A 26,111-nucleotide genomic window follows, 5' to 3' on the forward strand; every position below is an offset into this window, starting at 1 on the left:
AACAATCACCATTAAACCAACCATTCTGACAATCACTGTCATCCTAAAGATTCTGTCAAAGTGGTCTTGCTATTTGTTAGGAAAACAAATCTATTTAATAGATCTCTCTGATTTTATGAGATTGGGGCTATGTGTTTTGACATGTATATGTTAGATACTAATTGACTATTTGATTTTATTGCATTATACATCTATGTATTTGTAAATCTTTTCAATTTGAAATCTCTCATAACCAGATTCAGTGGAGCTTCCCATTTCCACAGACCTAATGTAAAGGCAGCATTGGTCTGGATCACAGTTCAGGGAATTTCAAGATCTACTTGGGAAGGGACAACATATTTTTCAAGTTATATCTCTGAATTGTGGATAGCAATAAAGAAAAAACAAACTTGATTGTATTCCATTGCTGCCTTATTGATGCATAAAAAAAAAACACTGACAAATATAACTTGAACGAATGCACATTTTGGAAGATCTTCTTCTACAGCTCAGGGCCTTGAATGAGTTTTTATATTCAAAGCATTCATCTACCTAGTTTTAAAATATGCATTTCAAATGCCATAAGCAAACATCTTGACCAGGTAAAAAGAACCAAATGTTATGATGTGCCATGTTATTCTATGAAGAGACACTTTTAACACCTCTGGAGAGGGAACTGCCCACTGTCTAATTAGGGTTTGTATTTATGAAAGTCACATAATGAACATATGTAACACTACAAAGAGAAACTTTAATGCCCCCGAGAAAAGGACACTTATCACTTAGCAATCACACTTCTGCTTTTTCCTACTATTGTGTTAGGGGTTCTGCTAGATACAGCTAAGTGATAAATCCTAGACTAAAAGGACAAGGCCACTTGTTTCTAAAACTAAATCATGGTGAATTTATCTCAAGAATTTTAAAACAGAACTTAGATTTTAACACATCAAGCAAATTACTTAAAAGGGAGAATGTTCCTAAGAGAAGTACCCATTCAGAGTTGCGCAAAGTGCATGGAACAGTTTAGTGACCAAGGCAACAGAATTGAAACCCTAAGATTCCCTGAAACCAGGGGTTCCCAATCAGGAACAGTTAATTTAGTTAATGAATTAGCATTCTATTTCAATGTGCAACCATATGCTTGAGACAGGGGATTTATTTTATGCTAGCAAGAAAAATGACTAATGGGAGTAATTAAGAAAGGGCAAGGGGTGGGGTGAGAGAAGTAGTAATTGTGCCAAAAATAAACAGTCAGTTTAGACTGTAGTCTAAAGTAAAGACAACAATGCAAATCTATGGGTTAGAGCCCTCTAGTTCTTGTGAAATAAGGATATAGCATAAAAGTGATATGAAACAAATATCAAATTATTCAGCAAGCTTTCTCTAGAAAGTTATTGGTTACAGAGGGAGTTGTATAGGAAATAGGTGAATTCTTCTCTTTTAATTCTGCTCTACCATAAGATTCCCTCCAAGGATTTCACTGTTTTGTATTGCCCCCCTCACTTAGTTCTCATAGAGGCCACACTGATCTTCTCTCTTTTTTTGCAGGTCTTTGGTCTTCAAATCCTAAAGAAAACTAGCCTCTTTCTCCCCTAAGATGTAACTTCCATTGTACAGTAGGAAAGTTTGAACTTTGGCTCAGCTATGTTGATACTTAGATGGGTCTAAATATACCACCATTGAAGGATAAATGGCTTCCAGGGATCTGGATGCAGAATAAGTTAAGCTAGAAAGATTCAGTGCAGTCACCTCAGAAAGTCAGCCACATGTATTGGGGCCATTCCAAGAACACAACTATACCATAGTCGGTGAAAGTACTCATCATTAAGGAATCTCAATTTGTGAAAAATAATATTTCAATAAAAAAGGAGAACAGGTGTCAAAGGAGTGGTCACTTCGTGTGGATATTTGTCATGGGTTTTATTTAAATGAGAGATACCCTGACTACATTAAAATATGATTTATTTAATTTAAATTTATTTTGTACACATACAACTTTTGAAGAATAAGTTCATGGCTTAATCAAATTAAACTCAGATTGTAGAAATACTTCTCATTTGCAAAGTCTTCTAGACAAAAATAGATACCCAGCCAATAAAGACTACTCATCTTTTCATTTCAAAAAAGAAATTCAACCATAATATAAACTTATTATCCAGCAACAAATATACCATGAAGGAAACAAGAAAATAAGAGTTATTACTGTGTTTTAGACCCCTGTTGACTCAGTCCTGCACGATATTCTGAACCAAGGACTAGTTGTTCTGTGAGAGTAAACTCAATTCAAAATTGTATTTGCTAAGCAGCTTAAAGTTTCAGAAAGGAAGTAGGAAGTCAGGTGTCACATTAGGTGAACAAATGAGCAGGCAATTTGAACAGAGAAGTGGGTACAGGGAATCAAACAAAGAAAAAATTAAATTAAAACATTACATGAAGGGGAGAATGGCAGGGGAAAGGGTGGGCCAAAGAGTTGTCTGACTAAAGCAGATAATATTGGAAAGTAGAAATCAAATAAAATTGGTGACCAGCCTTTTCACAAAGGTCCTTCCCAAGAGTCTGCTGAAGAAAGGTTAACCTAGGATTAGGCACCCTGACACATACTCTGGTTCTGCATTTTAAACTTTAGGGGATGCTATTATTTATCTGTTAAAACAATTACTAAGTTAGATAATAAAGTCCCAATGTCAAACTGTTAATTGAAGTGTTATCTCTCCTAATATTCACATCCACCTGAACCTCGACTTGTGATCATATTTGGAAATAAGGTCTTTGCAGATGTAATCAAGTTAAGATGAAGTCACACTAGATTAGGTTGGGACCTAAATCCAAAATGATCAAAGTAGGATGTAGACCAAGCTGGTGATAGTATAACATGGAAGAGGCATAAATTTAGAGACGGTGAAGAGGAGGACCCAGTGGTACACAGCAAAGAGGAGTCAGGCACAAAGATGATTCCACTGTTGAGTAAGGAACAAGGGTAGAGCCCCTGGCAGAAGGGAGAGGAGTAGGAGAAGCAACTGAGTTTGCTGGTAAAGGAACAAAGAAGAAAACAGCTAGTTTGCTGTCAGATGTATTGCAGTGAAAAACTGACATTTAACTGTTTTCCTGCAGGCTGCTAAAAATGGGAACTAAATATTTAGGTGCTTAGAACCTAGAAAAAGAAATCTGGAAATGATGAGGCTAAAAGTTAACTGCTGAGGTTCTGAGTGGACTAACTTCTCAAGTTGGTTCAAAGCAGCAGGAAGAATGAGTACTGAAGAATTTGGGGGGACAGATGGGAAACGTGAGGAGGGAACAAGCATCTTCACTCTTGGGGAACAATTCTGATGTCCTATTACAACCAAATGGCACTTCACCAGATTACCTCTCACCAGCACTGGTCTCATTTAAATATCTCAGTCTCATGAATTTTTAACTTTTATTTCCAAGATTAATTAAAAGGTACTAAATATATCCATGCAAAACAAATGAATCACACTATCTATACAGCTAATATAGATTAAGCAAAACTATAACTTTGAATAAATAAGTTTTCTTTTTTTATTTTTCATTTCAGAATTGGAAAAAAAATAATCAGACTAGTAGACCAATGGGTCATATCTTGCCCCAACTTTAAAAGCTCTTAATAAATAGTAAACTTGGAAGTCAAATATAAAAGGAGTCTGAAAAATACTTCTGTAGGAGGCTGTTCAATAAATGAAATTGAAACAACTGTTGAGCCATCTATATGAAAACCATGTTGGCACCCCACCTAACACAGCATACCAGGATGAATTCAAATGTGTCAAAGATGTAAAAAAAAAAAAAGGTAAGCTACTAAAGTACCAGAGAAAAACGTTCTTCCGTAGGTTAAAATATTTTACAAGGCATTTATGAGGTAGATGCATAAAATTGTTACAATTATAGATCAACTTCTGATCCATTAAACTCTTAGAATTATAAATCAATTTCTAAGCCAGTTCAATGCACTATTTGGGTAGACAGAGGAGAAATACACAAGAGTAAATGATTAGCCAAGCCTATGCTAGATGAGCCAAACCTTCCTCTTTAAATCAATAGCTCCTTATTTCTTCTGCTTCAAAAATACAACAGAAGAAAATTCTATTTCTTTTTTTTTTTTTTTTTTTTTTAGATGGAGTTTCGCTCTTGTTACCCAGGCTGGAGTGCAATGGCGCTATATCAGCTCACCACAACCTCTGCCTCCTGGGTTCAGGCAATTCTCCTGCCTCAGCCTCACGAGTAGCTGGGACTACAGGCACGCGTCACCATGCCAAGCTAATGTTTTGTATTTTTAGTAGAGACAGGGTTTCACCATGTTGACCAGGATGATCTTGATCTCTTGACCTTGTGATCCACCCGCCTCAGCCTCCCAAAGTGCTGGGATTACAGGCATGAGCCACCGCTCCTGGCAGAAAATTCTATTTCTAATACACTTGTATTAATTTCCTAGGGCTCTCATACAAAGTATCAAAATCTAGGTTGCTTCGAAAACAACAGAAATGTATGCCTCACAGTTCTGGAGGCTAGAAGTCTGAAATCAAGGCCATGCTCTCTCTGATGGTTTTAGGGGAGAGTCCAATCTTGCCCCTTCTAGTTTCCCAAGTTGGCCAGTAAACTTTGGCATTCCTCAGTTTGCAGACCCATCACTCTAGTCATATGACTGTCTTTTCCCTGTGTCTCTTCATATTGTCTTCCTCTATTTTTGTGTCTAAATTTCCCCCTTTAATTAAAATGCCAGTCTTTATTGGATTAGGGCTTGTGCTAATGACCTCACTTGAACTTGATTAAAGTACATCAGATTCTGAGGTACTGAGGGTTAGGACTTCAATATATCTTTCTGAGGGGACGCAATTCAGCCCATAACACACTTCAATCATAATATATCTATTATTGAAAACAGACATTCTTCATGCCAAATCCCCCTGGAAGTAGCAAAGCCACAGGCCAACATTCCCCATAGGGTGTCCTGGGGACACCCAGCACCACAAGTCTACTGTGTTCAACATACACATGCCTTGACCCAGACTCACTGTATTAGTCCATTTTCACACTGTTCATAAAGATATACTCCAGACTGGGCAATTTACAAAAGAAAGAGGCTCACCGGACTTATGGTTCCACACGGCTGGGGAGGCCTCACAATCATGGTGGAAGATGGAAGGCATGTCTTACATGGTGGCAGACAAGTGAAGAGCTTGTGCAGAGAAACACCTCTTTTTAAAACCATCAGATCTTGAGACTTATTATCACAGGAACAGCACAGGAAAGACCTGCCCCCATGATTCAATTACCTACCACCTGGTCCCTCCCACAACACATGAGAACTCAAGATAAAATTTGGGTGGGGACAGAGCCAAACCGTATCACTCACTGACATAGAACCTGGAGAAGGGTGGCTTAAAAATGCCCCAGACATGTTTCTCAAATACTCTCAAGTTAAGAAAAGGATTTTTAAAAGGGTTAATAGCATCCAGGCCAACAAACATCTATGAGTCTTCAATGTTTCATGCGAAACAAAAACCCAGCCAACAGCAGCTGCTTTCCTTGAGTTTCACCAGAGCTTCCACAGGAGCAGTAGAAAGCTGGGCAGGGTGACTTGGACATGGAACACTTGCAAAAAAGCTGCACATTACCAGTCCAGAGGGGCTGCCATCATGCCTGCCAGGGTGATTCCAGCCCAATTCTAAAGCTCTTATTATACAGTGGGTGCAAAATGTAAACTATGAATCTTGTCCTTAAACATAGGCATCAGTCATCTCTCCAGGATGTCACCCATACTTCGTGTCATGTTATCTTTCACTGCCTTGCCAAAGCAGGCTGGACACCACAACAGCCTGAGACCAGGGTTTACTGGTCCAATGACAGGTTGAGAAGCAGAGTACTGGGAAGTCCTGCTAAGTCTCTGGAATCTACAGGAAGCTCCCAGAATTGAGTGTTTTCCTTGAAGAGGCTGCCAATTCCCAGACTGAGGTATTATGCCCTCTCCCGGAACTGTCATCCCTACCCATTTTAAGTTTCAAATTTCACTTGCTAAGTTGAAGCCTGCTGAAGTCCTCAGAGTGCATGGCTCTGTATTCCTCTAGCTATTTCTCTGTCCCTTACAAAAGAGAGGTTGGAAATGGAAGTGGAGTCTCGCTAAGGTGGCTGTAAGAGAGGTAGCAGAACAGCAGGTAGATTTTGAAGAGAGGAAAAAAGAAAAATGCCACAACCTTAGAAAGCAGTTCTAGTTTATGGGAAATTTGAGCTGAAATGGGTGGGGCTCAGAGACTTCTTAAAATTAAAACTTTCAATATTCACCTTTCATTTATTCATTCATTCATTCCAGCATTTCCTTAGCTCAAATCACTGCTAATTTTAATGATGAGGACAGGGATGAGGATGAGAGGCAGAGAAGCAAATTCTTGGATTCCTAGAGAATACAGACACAGAAGAGGCCTTGAGCCCTGGAATGACTCAGACAACCACGCATCCTCAAGACAACACAGAAACTTTCGAGAAACCTGAACTTGGGGCTGCTGGGAGACAGGTCGAGAAAGAGTAAATCATCTGTTCCTGGGGCCAAAACAGAGCAAGGAGGCAAACTGAAGCAAATGACAGGGAGTGAGGACTGGGGAGGAAGAGGGGCCTTCTAGAGTGTTAAGCAGAGAGAGACTTGGCAGGAAAGGGGAAGGAGAAGGTCATCTAGTTTGCCACTAAAAGAATGAGGAAGTGGTTAAGGTGGCATGTTTCGCAGGAAGCCAAGCTGCCCCTGAACTGCCCCTTTTCCTATCTTCCTCTTCCTGGGCCAGCACTCAGCGTGCTCTCCCAGATCTGTGCCCAGTGGCAGTTCATAAGGCTGTCACACTTTCAGTGATAAGTATTTAATAGGCAATAAAAACTCAGAGCTAGACATCTCTCCAAATCTTCATAAACTATATAGAACTATAGTACAAACTTGAAGAATAAAATTGCTTTTGAGACAGGTAAAAATTATGATGAAGATTTGAAAAGACATAAGTTTTAATAAATCAAAATGACAGTTTGGTGACACAATTCAAGCTTCTGAGAAAAAACTCAGGTGTATTTCATTAACACTGAAACTAAGAATGAGCCACTCAATGATGCAATTGAGTGTGATGCTGAAATGAAAAATACTACTTTTGCAATCACATATTTTCTTTTTAACCTTCAGCTCAATGATATTACATTTATTGACTAGTTTCACCATGTGTAGAATAACAGTAAATTAGGATTCAATCATCTAGTTTTTTTTAAACTAAATCTCTATCCAGGGATAAAGCTACAAAATGCCTATTAAAGATAAATTTCAGAGCAAACAATAAGGAGAACAGCCTTCTCTACAGGTAAATAACAAAAAGCAGATACATAGTATGTTTTATAAAAAAGCATCTTTTGTCAGAGCTAGCTTGGTAGGTTTTATCATTCTTGTTGCTACTCTTGTTTTTAAACTGCAAAGAGAAAAAAACATCATATCTTAAGGTCATCTTTATCCAGGTCTGCTAGAAGTACTTTGTGCATTGGAACTTGACTGTCACACTTGTAGGATGCATTTTATCCTAAAGCTCTTCACATCTTAATTCTGGGTAGAGAAACATATCAAGTCAAAAAATAAGCCCCAGATATTAATGAAAGGGAAAATTCAACTTATAATCATCAACATTTAAAAATTCTGACAATATTCTTTTAGTTAAAAATAAAGAAGAAGAAAAAGCACTTTTAGAACTACTAAGATAGTCCAAAGTACTGATTATTTTTGTTAAAAATTCATCATTCAAAATGAAGCCAATTAACAATTTCTGTTATATTGATAGGTATTCTGAGGATTATTCAAATGTTCCATGAGAGTTTTTGTATTATACAGCTAATTTCAGGTATTTCTAGAATAGAACTTTTTGCTATTCTTCTTACTAATGATGTTTACTATTTCCTTATTTATTTATTTATTTAGAGACAGAGTCTCGTTGTCACCCAAGCTGGAGTGCAGTGGTGGGATCTCAGCTCACTGCAGTCTCTGCCCTCTGATTCAAGTGATTCTTCCACCTCAGCATTCCAAGTAGCTGGAACTACAGGTGTGCACCCCCAAAGCCGGCTAATTTTTGGTTTTTGTTTGATTGTTTGTTTTGTTTTGTTTTGTTTTGTTTTGTTTTTTTGTTTTTTGTTTTTTGTAGAAATGAGGTTTTGCCATGTTGGGCAGGCTGGGCTTGAACTCCTGATCTCAGGTGATCCACCCACCTCGGCCTCCCAAAGTGCTGGAATTACAGGTGTGAGCCACTGTGCCTGCCCTATTTCCACTTTCTAAAAATTACTCTTATCATTGTCATTCTCAAACTATTATCTCATAAACGTTACATTGCCTATATCGGATTTTCTGTGTGGCTATGGTTTTTAAATAACAGATGGTATTTGGATATATATAATATATAAATGCTTTTCAAAATGTTTGTCTATTTTTCCGAAAAGCTTGACAACCATCTATAGAGCTTTTACAAAAGATTTTTTTCTTCCCTCATTTTTCATCTTTTAAAAATCAATCACTAATTTTATTTTGCTTGATCAGACAAGAAGGCCTTTGATTTACAACAGCTGCATTCCCATGGGACACACACTCACACACACACACACACACAGAGTTTCATTTTTTGCCTTTATAATTCTTTTTTTTTAAATGATCAAGTAAGAAGACATAGTTTATTAGTCTAAGGATTTTGGAATCCTTCAGGTCTTTTAAACTAACATGATGCAGTTATAGAGTGGTTTTGTTATAGATCTTATTAGCATAAATTTGCCTAGCTCTGGCTTTAATATTTGTATTTTAACAATTATTAGCCTGTATATAATATTTTCTTTTCCTTGGCTTCTCCACTTTATTCCTAAATTCAGAAAATTATTGATGTGAATTCTTCAACCAGTGGTAATATATTTGAGCTTAATTCCAGTTGTTTCAAATGTTCTTTAATATTTTATTGTTATAAAAATGTCAGATAGGAATCTACTGATACATAGGAAGATGTCTATACTTGAGTTCAGCAGTACTCCAGAGTTAATATTACCAAGATTTTATGAGGGAAAATATATGTTTACAGGAAAATAAAAATGAACAGCAACCAAGAGTTGGTTCTCAAATATATGATCATTAGTTTCTTTCTTTGTTTCTCTTTCCCTAAAATATAAGAACAAGGCAATAACAAATATAAAGAAAAATCATAGCTACATTACAGTTAGATTCCAACAATTAACTTATAATGTATCTGCTTCATATAAAAATGCTAAAGAAAACTTTTCATTCTGAAGATGACCAGGAATTTTTGTTTGCCAGCTCAACTGACACTGAAAACCTAAATTTGCCTGTTATTCTCCATGCTTCCTTTTAACCTAATAACCACCCAAACCACCAAAACAGTGGCCTCTAACAAGATTGGGTCCCGGTACTGTTGGCTCCTTTTTCTACAGCCCACATGTTTATGTGCTGATAGATACAAATACATGTAAGATTCTCTAACAAACATAAGTTCACTTGGGCTGTAACACAGCAGTGACCCTTGAAACGCAAGTACCAAACTCCACATTCTTTTAGTTTCATACAAAACATTTCATCCTTCATAGGAAACAATTAATTGTGTCTATTAAAAGAACTCAAATGAGAAAATGTCTAACTAAATCTATCACTCATTTTATCTATAAGCCCAGAAAAAAAAATTTAGCTTCCTCTTGCCTCGGTTCATCTACATTAGTTCCTGAATGGCTACACTGGGGCAGGGAGAAAGTCATTTCCTAGCCTTGTTTCCACACACACTTGAGTTCTTCTCCCTGAGCAACAAGAGTAACAGTCCAATTTTACCACAATACCACTTCTGAGAGAATCAACTAAAGGAACAAGGTGTCACTTCAGCCAGCCACTGTGTCTCTAAAAGTTTCTTTCAGGGATGAAACTTTAATTTACTTTTCCACTGTCTTTCTCTTTTTCCTAAAATATTAAGCATAAATCAGGTTGGATAAATAATTGGCATTCAGTAAATAACCTTATTATTATCTCTTTAATCCATAAAGATCTTTCTTAACTTTTTTTTTAAGACATGGTCTTGCTCTGTCACCTGAGCTAGAGTGCAGCGGCACTCCATACAAACAGGATTCACTGAAGCCTTGACTTCCTGGGCTCAAGCCATCCTTTAGCCTCAGCCTCCCCAGTAGCTGGGACCACAGGTGCGTGCTACTGTACCAAGCTAATTTTCAAAATCTTTTTTGTAGAGACAGGGTTTCAAAAATGTTGCCCTGGCTGTCCTCAAACTCCTGGGCTCAAGCAATCCTCCCACCTCAGCCCCTAAAAGTGCTAGGAGTACAGGCATAAGGCATTACACCCAATCTTTAAAATCTTTTCAAGATAAAACTGTTTTATTAATAATTGAGATGTTTTGAACAAAGGTCATTAATATTAAAAACTTTTATAGATCATTTAGTGTTAAAATTTTCTGCTACTGTGAACATATACTATTAAATAGTTTTATCATGTAGTGTCTACCCTAAATCTTTTTGGTGAATAGATGTTTAAAAATAAATTATGTCAATTTAAAAATTTTAGTCTCCTAGATTTTGATTTAAAAATATTCTTTTCTAACATCCAGGAAAATTACAGTGTGTTGATACTGAAAATGTACACATCTCCTGTAACCTTGAAATCAATTACATAACAAGTTATTGCTTGCTTCTTTTTCTCCTACTGTTTCTCCTAGGACATCACAACCAGTTCTTGAAAAGCTATTGACTCTTAAAAGTTGAGTTTCACATTCTTACCTGGTACCCTCTTTGCCCAGTTGATCATGTGAACCAGCTCCCTGTCTGCCAGGTTGGTCAGTAAGCCCATCATTGAAGCCTCACTGAAGGGTCTCGTAGGATCGTACTCGGAATAGATTATGGGGGGCTCAGCATCCAACAAGGCACTGACCATCTGGTCGGCCGTCAGTGACAAGGCTGGGCTGTTCTTCTTAGAGTGCTTGATCATGAGCGGGCTTGGCCAAAGGTTGGCAGCTCTCATGTCTCCAGTGGACCCCACTTCATTCCTGCCCTCCCCATCATCTCTCTGGCGCTTGTGTTTCAACATTCTCCCTCCTCTTCGGTCTTTTCGTATCCCTAAAACCACAGGGGGAAAACAACCAATTAGTTTGCTTTTTTTCCCATGTAAACTTTTATACAAAACAATCTTCAAAGCTAAACGTCTTTCATCTTATTTGAAGAAATACTCTCAAGCAAGGTGAGCTGGTAAGTGTTTCACAAGTGTCTCTCCAAGAGAAAAAGAAAAAGACTTTGATTTGTAGCAGTGGCCAGTGTTCATGGTGCAAATGCTGCCACCATCACAAATTTCAGGCCACTTGTCTGACATCGAGTGGCTTACAAAGCTCCTGAAAATTGAACAGGAGGTGCTTGTGAGCCCAAACAAACTGACTCTGACACACCAGGTAGGGTTGTGTGTGTGTAACAGGTGTTATAACAAGAACAGAATTCTAATTAGTTATTCTTAAAATACGGTTTAGCATCAAAGACTACTTCTGCTAGTAATATTCTTGTAATAGTAAATTAAAAGGGAGTTTTTAAATGCATGTAGTCCAAGTAGACTCATTCATGGGCAAGAATAAATAAGAATGACTTGCTCATAAGGCATATTTGAACAAATGTGTGACTGAAATATATATATATGTTATATATGTGTTTTTATATATAAATATGTATATATAACACATATGTTATATATGTGTTTTTATATATTTATATATAAATATATATTTATATATAAATATATTATATATTATATATTTATAAATATAAATATATATTTATATAAATATATTTATATAAATATAAACATATTAAATGACACTTTAAAAACAGAGACACCATGAACTCTTCCCATTTGCTCAGTATTAAAATAAACCTTTCTCATGTAATAGTGAAAATTATAATAAAGATTATTATTACTAATATGCATTCAGCACTTACTACATATTTTAAGCATTTACATACACGGAAACACTTTAGAACTAATTTAGTTCTTACAATAATCTTGTTAAGTTTGAGAAACTGTTAGTGAAATTAACCAACTTGTACAAGATCATTCTCTATTAAGTATGATTTCATATTCTGGCTCTGAAAAGAAGTTTGCTTTAACAAGTTTCAGGACATCGTCTAGGTACTAAATTAACAAATTGAAGGACACCTAAAAGTGAAAGATGAGAACAGTGGCGTCTGACCAGGCATTGTCCCTGGTCAGGCATTTCAACTTTCATTGCCAGATTTGCCAATGAGGTTATAAAATCTGAATTAAGGGGGATGATATTTTCACCATAATCTCAAGTTATCAGAGCACACCTGATGTATCACCCTCATTGCCGGATCTGGAAATATAAGAAAATATCAGTCTACTCAAGTTACAGTAACTAGAAGCATAAGGAGACATGAAATCAGGTCATATAGTGAGCAAGTGAGGAACAAAGAAGGCTTAGCTTAGAGAAAGTAAAACACAGAGGAAGCGAGAGCACTGCCCTTAGACGGGTTCAACTTGTTCTTTATGAGGCTAAAATAGAAGCAGTGTGTGGAAATGTTTTAGTTAGTTACAGCTCAATGTAAAGAAGCAGTTTGTAACACTCAGAGCTAACAACAAAGATAGAAACTGCCATCATAGGAAACGATGAGGTGGATCGCTGTGCGTTTCCAAGAATAGGCTAGATGAGGACTTTCAAGGGATGTTCCCAAAGGGATTCCATTATCCAGAAAGCGTTTGCACTAGTCGACCTCCAGTAGACCCTCTAATGCTGAGATTGTACTATATGACTTTACCATCTTCTATTTGAAACGTTAAAAACAACAAAAAAAAAAAAAAAAAAAAACAACAACAACAACAACGTAAGAGCAGGAGCCTTGTGGTAGACATCAAGGAAAAGATGTCAAAAGCAAAGAATTCTTTTAGATTCAGATTTCTCAGGAATTCTGAGATCAGAGTTTTGAGAAGATGAGTTCTAACTTGTATTTACCAACTTTGGGTAAGGACTAGGGTAAGAAAATGTCTGGGTCTTTGCTATTAGTCAGTGTATTACCCAAATACTATTTATAATTCTACTCCACAAGTTTAGAAAGAAATTAAGAATGTGCTCAAGTCTTACAGGAAAGATGCAGCAGTGATTACAATCTTTTAATAGCACATCTACATAAAGAAATAAAAGCAAGTGATTTGATTAAAAAAGAAATGATTAGAAGGTGATACTGTTTTTCCTAAGGTGAAATCAAGAGTTACCAAATTATAACTACACACAGCATTTTACCTTTTAAAAATAAAGTATTCTTTTTTAAAAAAAAAAACCCTCCTTCCATAAATGTAATTTATCTTCCTTTAAAAAGATTCCAAAGATAAAGAAAACCACATAAGTTAATGAAACAAAACAAAATGAAGTATTATCACCCACTTTAAAAGGCTTTAGCAGTCATACTAAAGATAAGCTGATGTCCATCAGAAGAATTTTAGAATCAATTCAGAAATTGATATTGGTGGTTACCAAAAATATTATATCAAAGTATTTGTTCATTTAATAAAACTCCATTCAATACTTACAATGTATATTCATGGAAGATGCAGTGGTAAACAAATACAGATCATGTTACCCTCTATCAAGTTTTCAGCTTGGAGGAAGGAAGACATTGATCAAAAATTATTCAGTATTTGTTGATTGAATTAATGAACAAATGAACTGCTGAAAGCACAATGGATGGGAGGAAGTGACTGGGGAAGAAGGAGACAAAGAAAACTTCTCTAAGAAAGGATGTTACATTTAGGGATCCGACTTTCAAGATGGCCGCCTAAGAACAGCTCAGGACTTCAGCTCCCAGTGAAAGTGCAGAGGGTGAGTGGACGCCGCATTTCCAGACGAACTCTTATTGCCCACAGACCAGGAGATACCCAGGCAGAGGGGTCGCCAGCGTCGCAGTCCCAGCCGGTGCGGCTGTTTTGGCCCCCGCGGGGCTGATTCCGCCCGCGCGGCTGCTGTGACCACTCCCTGTTGCTGCCGTTCTCCGTAAAAAAGCCACTGGTCTGGGAGCCCTCTTAGCTGGCGAGCAGAGCCTTGAGACGGCAGAATAGCCCATTCATCTGAAATAGCGAGTCAGGCCAGGAGATTCCTAGGCAAAAAATCCGCCAGGAGCCGGCGCCGCGGTTCGAGCCGACTCCGTGAGTCGCAGCACGGGAGATCTCGGCGCCTTTTCAACAAGCGACCGGAACGCGGGGTCGTTCAACTTAAAAGAAAAGACTCTGAGTCAGGGAGCCAGGTGATCAGGCTCGGTTGGTCCCACCCCTCCACCCCCAACAACAACGAAAACAAAAACAGTAATTGGAAACCCTCTGGGTTGAGCCCTTCAAACCAAGCACAGCTGAACCGGGACGGTCCGGCTCCGTGGGGGAGGGGCTTCCGCCATTACTGAGACTCTCCACCGCTAAGGAGGCAGGCTGCCGTTGCCGAGGCAACCCGCCGTTGCCGAGGCAACCTGCCACAACAGAGAGAGTCCGCCATAACAGAGGCGGGGCCACCATTGCCCAGACAGTTCTAACTACGCCCATATAAAAAGGACTACAGGGAAGAGCTCAGGGCAGCTGGGCGGAGCCCACAGCAGCTCAGCAAAGCCCCTGCGGGCAGGCAGAGGCTAGGCGTGCTGCTAGCTGGGCGGGTCAGACCTGAAAAAAAAAAAAAAATCAAAAAAGGCAGTAGTGCAACGGAAACTCATAAAGCTCCAACTCCCTGGGACAGAGACAGACAACAGGTGGATAAACCCACAAAAATGGGTAGAAACCAGCGTAAAAAGGATGAAAACTCCCGAAACCAGAACACCTCTCCTCCTAAAAGTGATCACAACTCCTCACCAGCAAGGGAACCAGACCGGATGGAGAAGGAGGGTGATGAAATGACAGAATCAGACTTCAGAAGATGGGTAGTAAGAAACTACAATGAGCTAAAAGAACATGTTCTAACCCATCGCAAAGAAAATAGGAACCTTGAAAAAAGATTGGACGAACTGCTGACGAGAATGGACAGCATAGAGAGGAGAATAAGTGAATTGATGGAGCTGAAAAACGCAACACGAGAACTTCGTGAAGCATGCACAAGCTTCAACAGCCGAATTGACCAAGCAGAAGAAAGGATATCAGAGGTCGAAGACCAACTCAATGAAATAAAAAGAGAAGGCAAGAACAGAGAAAAAAGCGCAAAAAGGAATGAACAAAATCTTCAAGAAATGTGGGACTATGTGAAAAGACCTAATCTACGTCTGATAGGTGTACCTGAATGTGATGAAGAGAATGAATCCAAGCTGGAAAATACTCTTCAGGATATTATCCAGGAAAACTTCCCCAACCTAGCAAGGCAGACCAATATTCAAATCCAGGAAATACAGAGAACACCACAGAGATATTCCTCAAGAAGAGCAACCCCAAGGCACATAATCGTCAGATTCACCAGGGTTGAAATGAAAGAGAAAATTCTAAGGGCAGCCAGAGAGAAAGGTCGGGCTACCCACAAAGGGAAGCCCATTAGACTCACAGCAGATCTCTCAGCAGAAACCCTACAAGCCAGAAGAGACTGGGGGCCAATATTCAACATCCTTAAAGAAAAGAACTTTCAACCCAGAATCTCCTATCCAGCCAAACTCAGCTTCATAAGTGAAGGAAAAATAAAATCCTTTGTGAACAAGCAAGCACTCAGAGATTTCATCACCACCAAACCTGCTCTACAAGAACTCCTGAAAGAGGCTCTACACATATAAAGGAACAACCAGTACCAGCCACTCCAAAAACACACCAAATGGTAAAAAAGCAGCAACACAATCAAGAATCTGCATCAACTAACCAACAAAACAGCCAGGTAGCATCAAAATGACAGCATCAAATTCACACATAACAATACTATCCCTAAATGTCAATGGACTAAATGCCCCAATCAAAAGACACAGACTGGCAAATTGGATAAAAAGCCAAAACCCATCAGTGTGCTGTATCCAGGAAACCCATCTTACATGCAAGGATACACAAAGGTTCAAAATAAAGGGATGGAGGAAGATCTACCAAGCAAATGGAGAGCAAAAAAAGGCAGGAGTTGCAATTCTCATCTCTGATAAAATAGACTTTAAAGCAACAAAGATCAAAAGAGACAAAGAAGGACATTACATAATGGTAAAAGGATCACTGCAACAAGAAGAGCTAACGATCCTAAATATATATGCACCCAATACAGGAGCACCCAGATACATAAGGCAAGTTCTTAATGACTTACAAAGAGACTTAGACTCCCACACAATAATAGTGGGAGACTTTAACACCCCATTGTCAATATTAGACAGATCAACCAGACAGAAAATCAACAAGGATATCCAGGACCTGAACACAGACCTGGAACGAGCAAACCTAATAGACATTTACAGAACTCTCCACCCCAAATCCACAGAATATACATTCTTCTCAGCACCACATCACACCTACTCTAAAATTGACCACATAATTGGCAATAAATCACTCCTCAGCAAATGCAAAAGAACAGAAATCATAACAAACAGTCTCTCAGACCACAGTGCAATCGAGTTAGAACTCAGAATGCAGAAACTAACTCAGAACCGCACAGCTTCATGGAAACTGAACAACTTGCTCTTGAATGTTGACTGGATAAACAATGAAATGAAGGCAGAAATAAAGATGTTCTTCGAAACCAATGAGAACGAAGACACAACATACCAGAATCTCTGGGACACATTTAAAGCAGTCTCTAGAGGAAAATATATAGCAATGAGTGCCCACAAGAGAAGAAAGGAGAGATCGAAAATTGACACCCTATCATCAAAATTGAAAGAGCTAGAGGAGCAAGATCAAAAAAACTCAAAACCTAGCAAAAGACAGGAAATAACTAAGATCAGAGCAGAACTGAAGGAAATAGAGACTCAAAAAACTCTTCAAAAAATCAATAAATCCAGGAGCTGATTTTTCGAAAAGATCAACAAAATAGACAGACCACTAGCCAGATTAATAAAAAAGAAAAGAGAGAATAACCAAATTGATGCAATAAAAAACGATAAAGGGGATATCACCACAGATTCCACAGAAATCCAAACCATCATCAGAGATTATTACAAACAACTCTATGCACATAAACTAGTAAACCTGGAATAAATGGATAAATTCCTGGACACCTGCAACCTCCCAAGCCTAAACCTGGAAGAAGCCGAAACCCTGAATAGACCAATAACATGGTCTGAAGTCGAGGCAGCAATAAAGAGCCTACCACCCAAAAAAAGCCCAGGTCCAGATGGGTTCACAGCTGAATTCTACCAGACATACAAGGAGGAGCTGATACCATTCCTTCTGAAACTATTCCAGACAATCCAAAAAGAGGGAATCCTTCCCAAATCATTTTACGAGACAAACATCATCCTGATACCAAAACCCGACAGAGACTCAACAAGAAAAGAAAATTTCAGGCCAATATCCATGATGAACATAGATGCAAAAATCTTCAATAAAATACTGGCAAACCGATTGCAACAGCATGTCAAAAAGCTCATCCACCATGATCAAGTAGGATTCATCCCGGGGATGCAAGGCTGGTTCAACATACGCAAGTCCATAAACGTAATTCACCACATAAACAGAACCAAAGACAAAAACCACATGATTATCTCGATTGATGCAGAGAAGCCTTTTGACAAAATTCAACAACCCTTTATGCTAAAAACCCTCAATAAACTAGGTATTGACGGAACGTATCTCAAAACAATAAAAGCTATTTACGACAAACCAACAGCCAATATCATACTGAATGGGCAAAAACTGGAAGCATTCCCTTTGAAATCTGGCACTAGACAAGGATGCCCTCTCTCACCACTCCTATTCAATATAGTACTGGAAGTTCTAGCCAGAGCAATCAGGCAAGAAAAAGAAATAAAGGGTATCCAAATTGGAAAGGAGGAAATCAAATTGTCTCTATTTGCAGATGACATGATTGTATATCTGGAAGACCCCATCATCTCAGCCCAAAATCTCCTGAAACTGATAAACAACTTCAGCAAAGTCTCAGGATACAAAATCAACGTGCAAAAATCACAAGCATTCCTATACACCAGTAATAGACTTCAAGAGAGCCAAATCAAGAACGAACTGCCATTCACAATTGCTACAAAGAGAATAAAGTACCTAGGAATACAACTAACAAGGAACGTAAAGGACCTCTTCAAGGAGAACTACAAGCCATTGCTCAACGAAATAAGAGAGGATACAAACAGATGGAGAAACATTCCATGTTCATGGTTAGGAAGAATCAACATCGTGAAAATGGCCATACTGCCCAAAGTAATTTACAGATTCAACGCTATTCCCATCAAGCTACCAATGACCTTCTTCACAGAACTGGAAAAAAACACCTTAAACTTCATATGGAACCAAAAGAGAGCCCGCATAGCCAAGTCAATTCTAAGCAAAAAGAACAAAGCGGGAGGCATCACACTACCGGACTTCAAACTATACTACAAGGCTACAGTAATCAAAACAGCATGGTACTGGTACCAAAACAGAGATATAGACCAATGGAACAGAACAGAGGCCTCACAGGAAATACAACATACCCACAACCATCTGATCTTCGACAAACCTGACAAAAACAAGCAATGGGGAAAGGACTCCCTGTTTAATAAATGGTGTTGGGAAAACTGGCTAGCCATGTGCAGAAAGCAGAAACAGGACCCCTTCCTGACACCTTACACCAAAATTAACTCCAGATGGATTAAAGACTTAAACATCAGACCTAATACCATAAAAACCTTAGAAGAAAATCTAGGCAAAACCATTCAGGACATAGGTGTAGGCAAGGACTTCATGACCAAAACGCCAAAAGCAATGGCAACAAAAGCCAAAATAGACAAATGGGACCTAATCAAACTCCACAGCTTCTGCACGGCAAAAGAAACAGTCAGTAGAGTGAATCGGCAACCAACAGAATGGGAAAAAAATTTTGCAGTCTACCCATCTGACAAGGGGCTGATATCCAGAATTTACAAAGAACTAAAGCAGATCTACAAGAAAAAAACAAACAAGCCCATTCAAAAATGGGCAAAGGATATGAACAGATACTTTACAAAAGAAGACATACAGGAGGCCAACAAACATATGAAAAAAAGCTCATCATCACTGGTCATCAGAGAAATGCAAATCAAAACCACATTGAGATACCATCTCACACCAGTTAGAATGGCGATCATTAAAAAATCGGGAAACAACAGATGCTGGAGAGGATGTGGAGAAATAGGAACACTTTTACACTGTTGGTGGGAATGTAAATTAATTCAACCATTGTGGAAGACAGTGTGGCGATTCCTCAAGGACCTAAAAATAGAAATCCCATTTGACCCAGCAATCCCATTACTGGGTATATATCCAAAGGATTATAAATCATTCTACTACAAGGACACGTGCACACGAATGTTCATTGCAGCACTGTTTACAATAGCAAAGACCTGGAACCAACCCAAATGCCCAACGATGATAGACTGGATACGGAAAATGTGGTACATATACACCATGGAATATTATGCAGCCATCAAAAACGATGAGTTCACGTCCTTTATAGGGACATGGATGAACCTGGAAACCATCATTCTCAGCAAACTGACACAAGAGCAGAAAATCAAACACCGTATATTCTCGCTCATAGGCGGGTGTTGAACAATGAGAACACATGGACACAGGGAGGGGAGCACTACACACTGGGGTCTGTTGGGGGGAAATGGGGGAGGGGTGGGGGGTGGGGAGGTGGGAAGAGATAGCATGGGGAGAAATGACAGATACAGGTGAGGGGACGGAAGGCAGCAAAGCACACTGCCATGTGTGTACCTATGCAACAATCTTGCATGTTCATCACATGTACCCCAAAACCTAAAATGCAATAAAAAAAAAAAGAAAAAAAAAAAAAAAAGAAAAGTGTACAACTTCCCAAAAAAAAAAGAAAGGATGTTACATTTAAATCAAATCATGATATGTCCCTTCTTGGAGGAATTTAGCAGAAGACTACTTAGATGGCTTAATTGTAGTACTATGTAAAGAAGTAAGTTGAACCACCACACCCATTTACATCTCACAGCTATATGACTCAAGTTGTTCAACACAAGACATGAAGGTTTGGGCTTTGGAACAACAAAATACAACTGAAAAGATGAGGAAAGAGTTGACTATAAAATCACCAAATAATCAAGTAGGTGAAAGTAGGTTCACTTAGCACTAACGAATATTTTCTTTAATATACTGATATGGTTTGGCTGTGTCCCCATCCAAACCTCATCTTGAATTTACCTACTTTAAACGAGGACTGTGGTAAGAAAATGCCTGGTTCTTCAGTATTAATCAGTGATTTACCCAAATACTATTTATACCTCTACTCTACAAGTTTAGAAAGAAATTAAGAATGTGCTCAAGTCTTACTTGAAAGATGCAGCATAATCCCAACACGTTGTGGGAGGGACCCAGTAGGAGGTAATTGAATCATGGAAGCAGATTTTTCCTGTGTTGTTCTCACAGTAGTGAAAGTCTCATGAGATCTGATGGTTTCATAAAGGGCAGTTCCCTTGCACATGCTCTCCTGCCTGCCACCATGTAAGATGTGCCTATGCTTCTCCTTCACCTTCTGCCATGATTGTGAGGCCTCCCCAGCCATGAGGAACTGTGAGCTCATTAAACCTATTTTTCTTTATAAATTACCCAGTCTCAGGTATTTCTTTATAGCAGTATGAACATGGACTAATACATATTTTTTGAATTCCAAATTCCCTACAAAATATACAAATAAAACAAAAACAGAAAATTATACATATTATATGACCAACTGCATGTGATAGGATCCCAAGGTTATGGTTCAATGAAGAATGGATCCTCTTCTACATGGGAGTAGTAATTTCACACACTATTGGTCATAAGATTGCAGGCATTTTACAGAAGTTCAAAAATATCTAACTAGAATTGAGTGGACAAAGGTAAAAAAAGATCTGATTTCTATTTCAATTTGACCATAGGTTAAGTGAAAACTACAGATCAGAAACAACAGGCTGTGTCACTATGGAACATATAGCTTACACTTAATTATGTAGAGTAGTGGACCACAGGAGTGGCATGGATAATTGAAATTTAAAGAGAGTTTGAAACTCATTCCCTGCTTCCTACCAAGACATTTTCTTGCATTGTCAGTAGAGTGGCAACATAGAGTAATATGGAATTTACTTAAGTTCACCCCCCAGCTGCCTAACTCTTGTTAACTCTCAGGAAAAAGTCAAAAGGCCAAACTACCAGTTCATAAGGCAGAAGGAAAACAAAAGAAACAGTTAGTTTAGACCATGCAAATATTTTTGACAGGGAAGAAGTTTATTTGCAGCAAACAACATGTTGGCTTGGAATGCCAAACACACAAGGTACATTGTCATTCATACACAAGCATGCCTTTTTCCAGAATGGTTGAGCAATATATTCAACAGCATAATACAGATGTTGTTCCCTGGATAGCTGCTACTGTACACTCTCATTATTTCTCATGTTATGTAACTGACTAGACAATATTTGCATCAAAGCAAATTTCTTTATTGAAGGATTTTTCTTTTTTAAAAAATTTATTTATTATACTTTAAGTTCTGGGGTACATGTGCAGAACGTGCAGGTTTGTTACATAGGTATACACATGCCATGGTGGTTTGCTGTATCCATCACCCTGTCATCTACGTTAGGTATTTCTCCTAAGAAGGATTTTTCTAACAAGACCCACCTGTTTTATATAAGGGATTGAGATACCAAGCTCTCTTTCATCCTGCAGGCCCACCGTAAGTATGAAATGCCACCACCAGTTTGAATTTCATCTCCTTAGGTTAAAGCAACTCTGAATCCTCATCACATTGTTGTAAGGGTTTAAAAAGGCTGAGTATACAATTTCCACTTAGAAGCAATCAATATGGATTTGAATGATTCTAATCCACCCTAGGACGTGTTAACTTAAGGGAATTTATTAAAGCAATAAACACAGGCAATAGGAATGAGGAAAGGGAGAGAGATGGTGTGAAGGGCACTCTCTAGGGGAGGTGAGGCCTAAGGAGTCTCTTCAAAGTCACTTGGGAGCTAGGTGGAAAAGCGGTACAGGGAACAACTTGTGACAAGGAGAAAAGAGCTGAAGACATATCAGCTGCTTAAACAATTATGTCCTGGCCCTAAAATAAAAAGATCAGTCCTAATGAGTCAAATGCCTAATGAGGCAATTTCAAAGACTACCTCTAATTACTTCACAATTTGTTTAATCTGTTTTTTTTTTTTTTTTCATTCTTTACATTTTTGGCTTGGCTATTGCATCTCAGAAAAAGTTAACATACTGCCTGAATATTCATTAGTGATAGAATTCACTGGGGTTATGCTTCTAATGCACTTTAATTTTTAAATTTTCTGTTATTGAAATGAGCTTTCCTTTTCTTAATGTGCTATGCTTCTGGAAAAAAAAAACTAGTATAATATCAGTAAAGCTATCTCTCCAGTTTCCCATGACTACTTTAATGTATTATTAAATATTTCAAACATTTGCATAATCACTGCCTTTCATTTCTCAATAATTCACAGGGTATTAAAAAGTGAGACAAAGAAATACACTAAGAGCTTTTGAATTCAACATGTTAAAGAAAACAGATGTGCTGATTAATTAAGAAATAAATAAAGACAATAACTAATAAAACTTGCTCCAGAAAGACTCCCCTGTATCAATTCTAACACTCTCCCTTCAAATACTATAAGGGAAGTACTATCATTGCCCCCCATTTAATAGAAAAGAAAGAAGCTCAGATTAACTACTATGCTCAAGGTCATATCACAGGCAGCACAGGGGTTTGAATCGAGGTCTGTCTGCTTCCAAGGCCTCTGTACCACAATGTTATTGATTGTAATGCATTGGTAAGACCATCATATCACGCTATATCATTACACTATGTAATCTGTATAATTATAGATTATTAGTATTAGTGTTATCACAGCCTCTAAATGTTTCAGGTCAAGGAACTATAAATTATCTGGTTCACTTAAAGTTACTTATTGTTCTTTTCTTCTCTCCTTTCACATCTACGAACTTACCTTAACCTACTGAACATGTCCTCATATGTCTCTGCCTATATCCTTGCTGTCTTTAAGTCTCCCTCCTAGTTCATACGTTTATTCCTTCTTGCCTAGATCATTGCAGCAGATACTAATTTGCCACCTTGCCTATCTTCAGTCTTCCCTCCAATCTAATTGACTGATCTTGCCTATCTTCAGTCTTCCTTTCAATCAGTCCCTCAATGACTGCCTTACCCATCAGCAGGAAACTCTTGGCAGTTCCATGGGGCTACCAGAGGTGGTGCTGTTGAGGTTTCTGGTCATTTCATATCCCACATTTGTCTAAAGCAGCTATGCTTTTATATGTATTTTTTATATTGGGATTAGGGAAAGAACTGATTTTAGATAGAGTACCCTGGTTTTGTTTTACATTTTAAAAGCTACTGACCTGAATAAAATCAAACTCTAAGATTCATGAATTTCCACAAATAGTCTCAAAGTACTTTTCAAACCAATCTTTACAAATCTCCTCCAAAAACCTTTATTTTTTATAAAACAAGGATGAGTCTGTGCCTCTTTTTATAATATTTTCCAATACCACTTTTTTCTTTTTCTATGTCTCCTCTTGTATTGGCCTTGAAAATCCAATTAATGCCCATTTCATCTGTAGTGAATCTTGGACCCCACTCTAGTTTTGTGGCTCTCCCTCCTCTGTTCTTGTAGTTTTTCTTTCCTGTACCATTCATTCGGCAACTATGATGTGCTACCTTACACATATACTGACACCTAGGTTCCTCTCCACTTGCTGTGGCCTGAAACTTCTCTCCAGGTTGGAAGCAATCAGAAAGCTCACCCCAATTTTTTCCCTTTCTCACCCTGCACTGATTGATGTCCAAGGTTTAAAGACAACAGTGTCGTGTCCAGTGCTTTGTCCAGTTTTTGTTTGTTTATTATATTTTCTGTTGGGAGAGTAAATTTAGCCCTCTTTACTCCATCTTGGCCAGAAGCAGACATTTCCGGTAATTTTTTGGTCATTTTTTTTAAACAAAATCCTTTAACATCGTCTTTTCTCGTTAACCAACTACCAGTTCGAAATTCTTAGTTTCTTCTAGAGTTTTGCCAGCATGGACCTTATTATGATTTCCCTTTATTTTACCATAAAGTCTAACAAGCAAAGACAATTTCAAGCCCAACTGAGAAAAACTGGTAGGGTTGGGAAGCAGTGAAGATTATTTTTAGTAGGTAAAGGATGCCCGATTTACCATCTGCCCCCCAACTTGTCCCACTTGGCATGTTTGGGGGTCTCATTTCCTCAGAGCTGCTCTCCCCATTGCCCTAACACTGTGGTTCATTGCTTCCAAGCAGCAAGTCCTGCCTTTCCCAGCTCCTGACCATGAGAACATTTCCATCCATCTTCATTCATCTAATGATGCCCTCTGATACAGATTACAATGATTGAGAGACAAGGTTGTTGTCTATCCCTTCACAGTGGAACTTAGGAGTACGGCACAGTCCCGATGACCTCAGATAAGGGGTCACAATGCAAATGTAAGTCTTCCTTTATTAAATGGGATGATATACCCTGCTGTAGAAGCAGGTTCCCAAGGCAAGTTGGAAAGGTTCTCCTGTTTCATGTTACATAATGAAAAAGGGAACAGATGGATGTGACTGATCTCTAGGATTTAAATACATCCCAAAATAAGAATCTTCAGTTTCAGAATCTTCCAGAAATTCAGAATCACTAAGAAGTTCAGAATCACCTAAAGTTACAGAAATTTAGAAAAGCTGATGACCAAGGAGAGATTTCATTCTTTTTTGGAGTACATTTAAGTGAGCCGTTCTTTGTAGGGCATTGTTTGAAAATTATAATGAATTAACTAATTGGTGTAATAAATATTTGTTAATGCTTGGTTTCCCAGCATCTTAGTCACCTTTCTACATTTGGCAAATTCCCTGGTACATGAATTGGTGAGTGTCAGGACTCACCTTCCATCACAAAATCTAGAAGGCAATTAACTGTTGTCTGTGTCTCTAGACTCTAGGGTGAAGGTAGGTGACCCAGGCCCTACCTGCAGCCTGCTCCCCTGTGACTGTGACGTCTGGACAGAGAACGATTCAGTCTGCTATCCTGTGGTGGATCTGCTGCCCAGGAGTCAAAGCCATGGCTGCTGCCAGGCTGCCCCCAAGGCATCACACTGGTGAAATGCTGGCTGCCATGCTGCTCTTGGTTCCCACCTGTTTTCCAAGCCTGGTTCTTCATCCTTCACATTAAATCTGTGATCTAACCAAAATTACTTCAATAATTTCTTTCGTGCTGAAGTGAGAACCAGTTTGTCTTGCCTGCAATCAGTAATAATACCAAACTAACATTTATTGAGCATTTGCCATATCCCAAGTGCTCATCTAAGCTCTTGACTATGCTACATCATGTAATTTTCAAAGCCACAATATAATGTAAGTGCTATTAGCATTCCTTTCTGCAGCCAAGGAAACTGACACATGAAGCTGGGGTCTGAACCCAGGCAGACTAATTTCAGAGCCCATAATCTTGATTACCATGGCATAACTGCCTGGGAAAACACTGACTGGCACAATTGATAGAAACCCACATGCACTGGTAATCAATATAAATGTGTTCTGTGTTTACATATGGGGCTCTAGAATCCTCAGAGGGCAAATTATTATATAAGTCAGTGCCTCTATTGATCCATTATGGATATGATCATGATTCTGTAATTCCTGGAATTATCAGCTATAACATTTCTTATTAGAGATTTCAAACTGCACGCATCCTAGTCTAGAAATTCTTTTTTAAAAATAATTTTCTTGTTTTTTCACTGATGCTTTTATTTTTGAAAATTATTTACCTATTAATAGATTATAGTGCTTGAATATCAGATGTAGTAAAATAGGCTATTATTCTGCACATGGAGCAAATAGGCTAAAACTGCTATCTCCTACCAAAATTAGCTCTCGAAGTCATCTTCATCACAATTTTTCACAGGTACTACAACTGGTCAAG

General features: G+C 38.4%; 1 protein-coding gene across 7 annotated transcripts in view; it reads right to left on the bottom strand.

The window, feature by feature from the left end:
- ESR1 (estrogen receptor 1) overlaps positions 1-26,111 on the bottom strand; it is a 441,625-nt gene that overhangs the window by 142,690 nt on the left and 272,824 nt on the right. For all 7 annotated transcript variants that reach the window (XM_074397268.1, XM_074397267.1, XM_074397266.1 and 4 more), the window contains one exon: positions 10,768-11,103. In XM_074397268.1, the coding sequence (XP_074253369.1) occupies positions 10,768-11,103 (336 nt within the window). The remainder of the gene's footprint in view (positions 1-10,767; positions 11,104-26,111) is intronic.

This window comes from Saimiri boliviensis, chromosome 4, assembly GCF_048565385.1.
Source record: "Saimiri boliviensis isolate mSaiBol1 chromosome 4, mSaiBol1.pri, whole genome shotgun sequence".
Classification (NCBI taxonomy): domain Eukaryota; kingdom Metazoa; phylum Chordata; class Mammalia; order Primates; family Cebidae; genus Saimiri; species Saimiri boliviensis.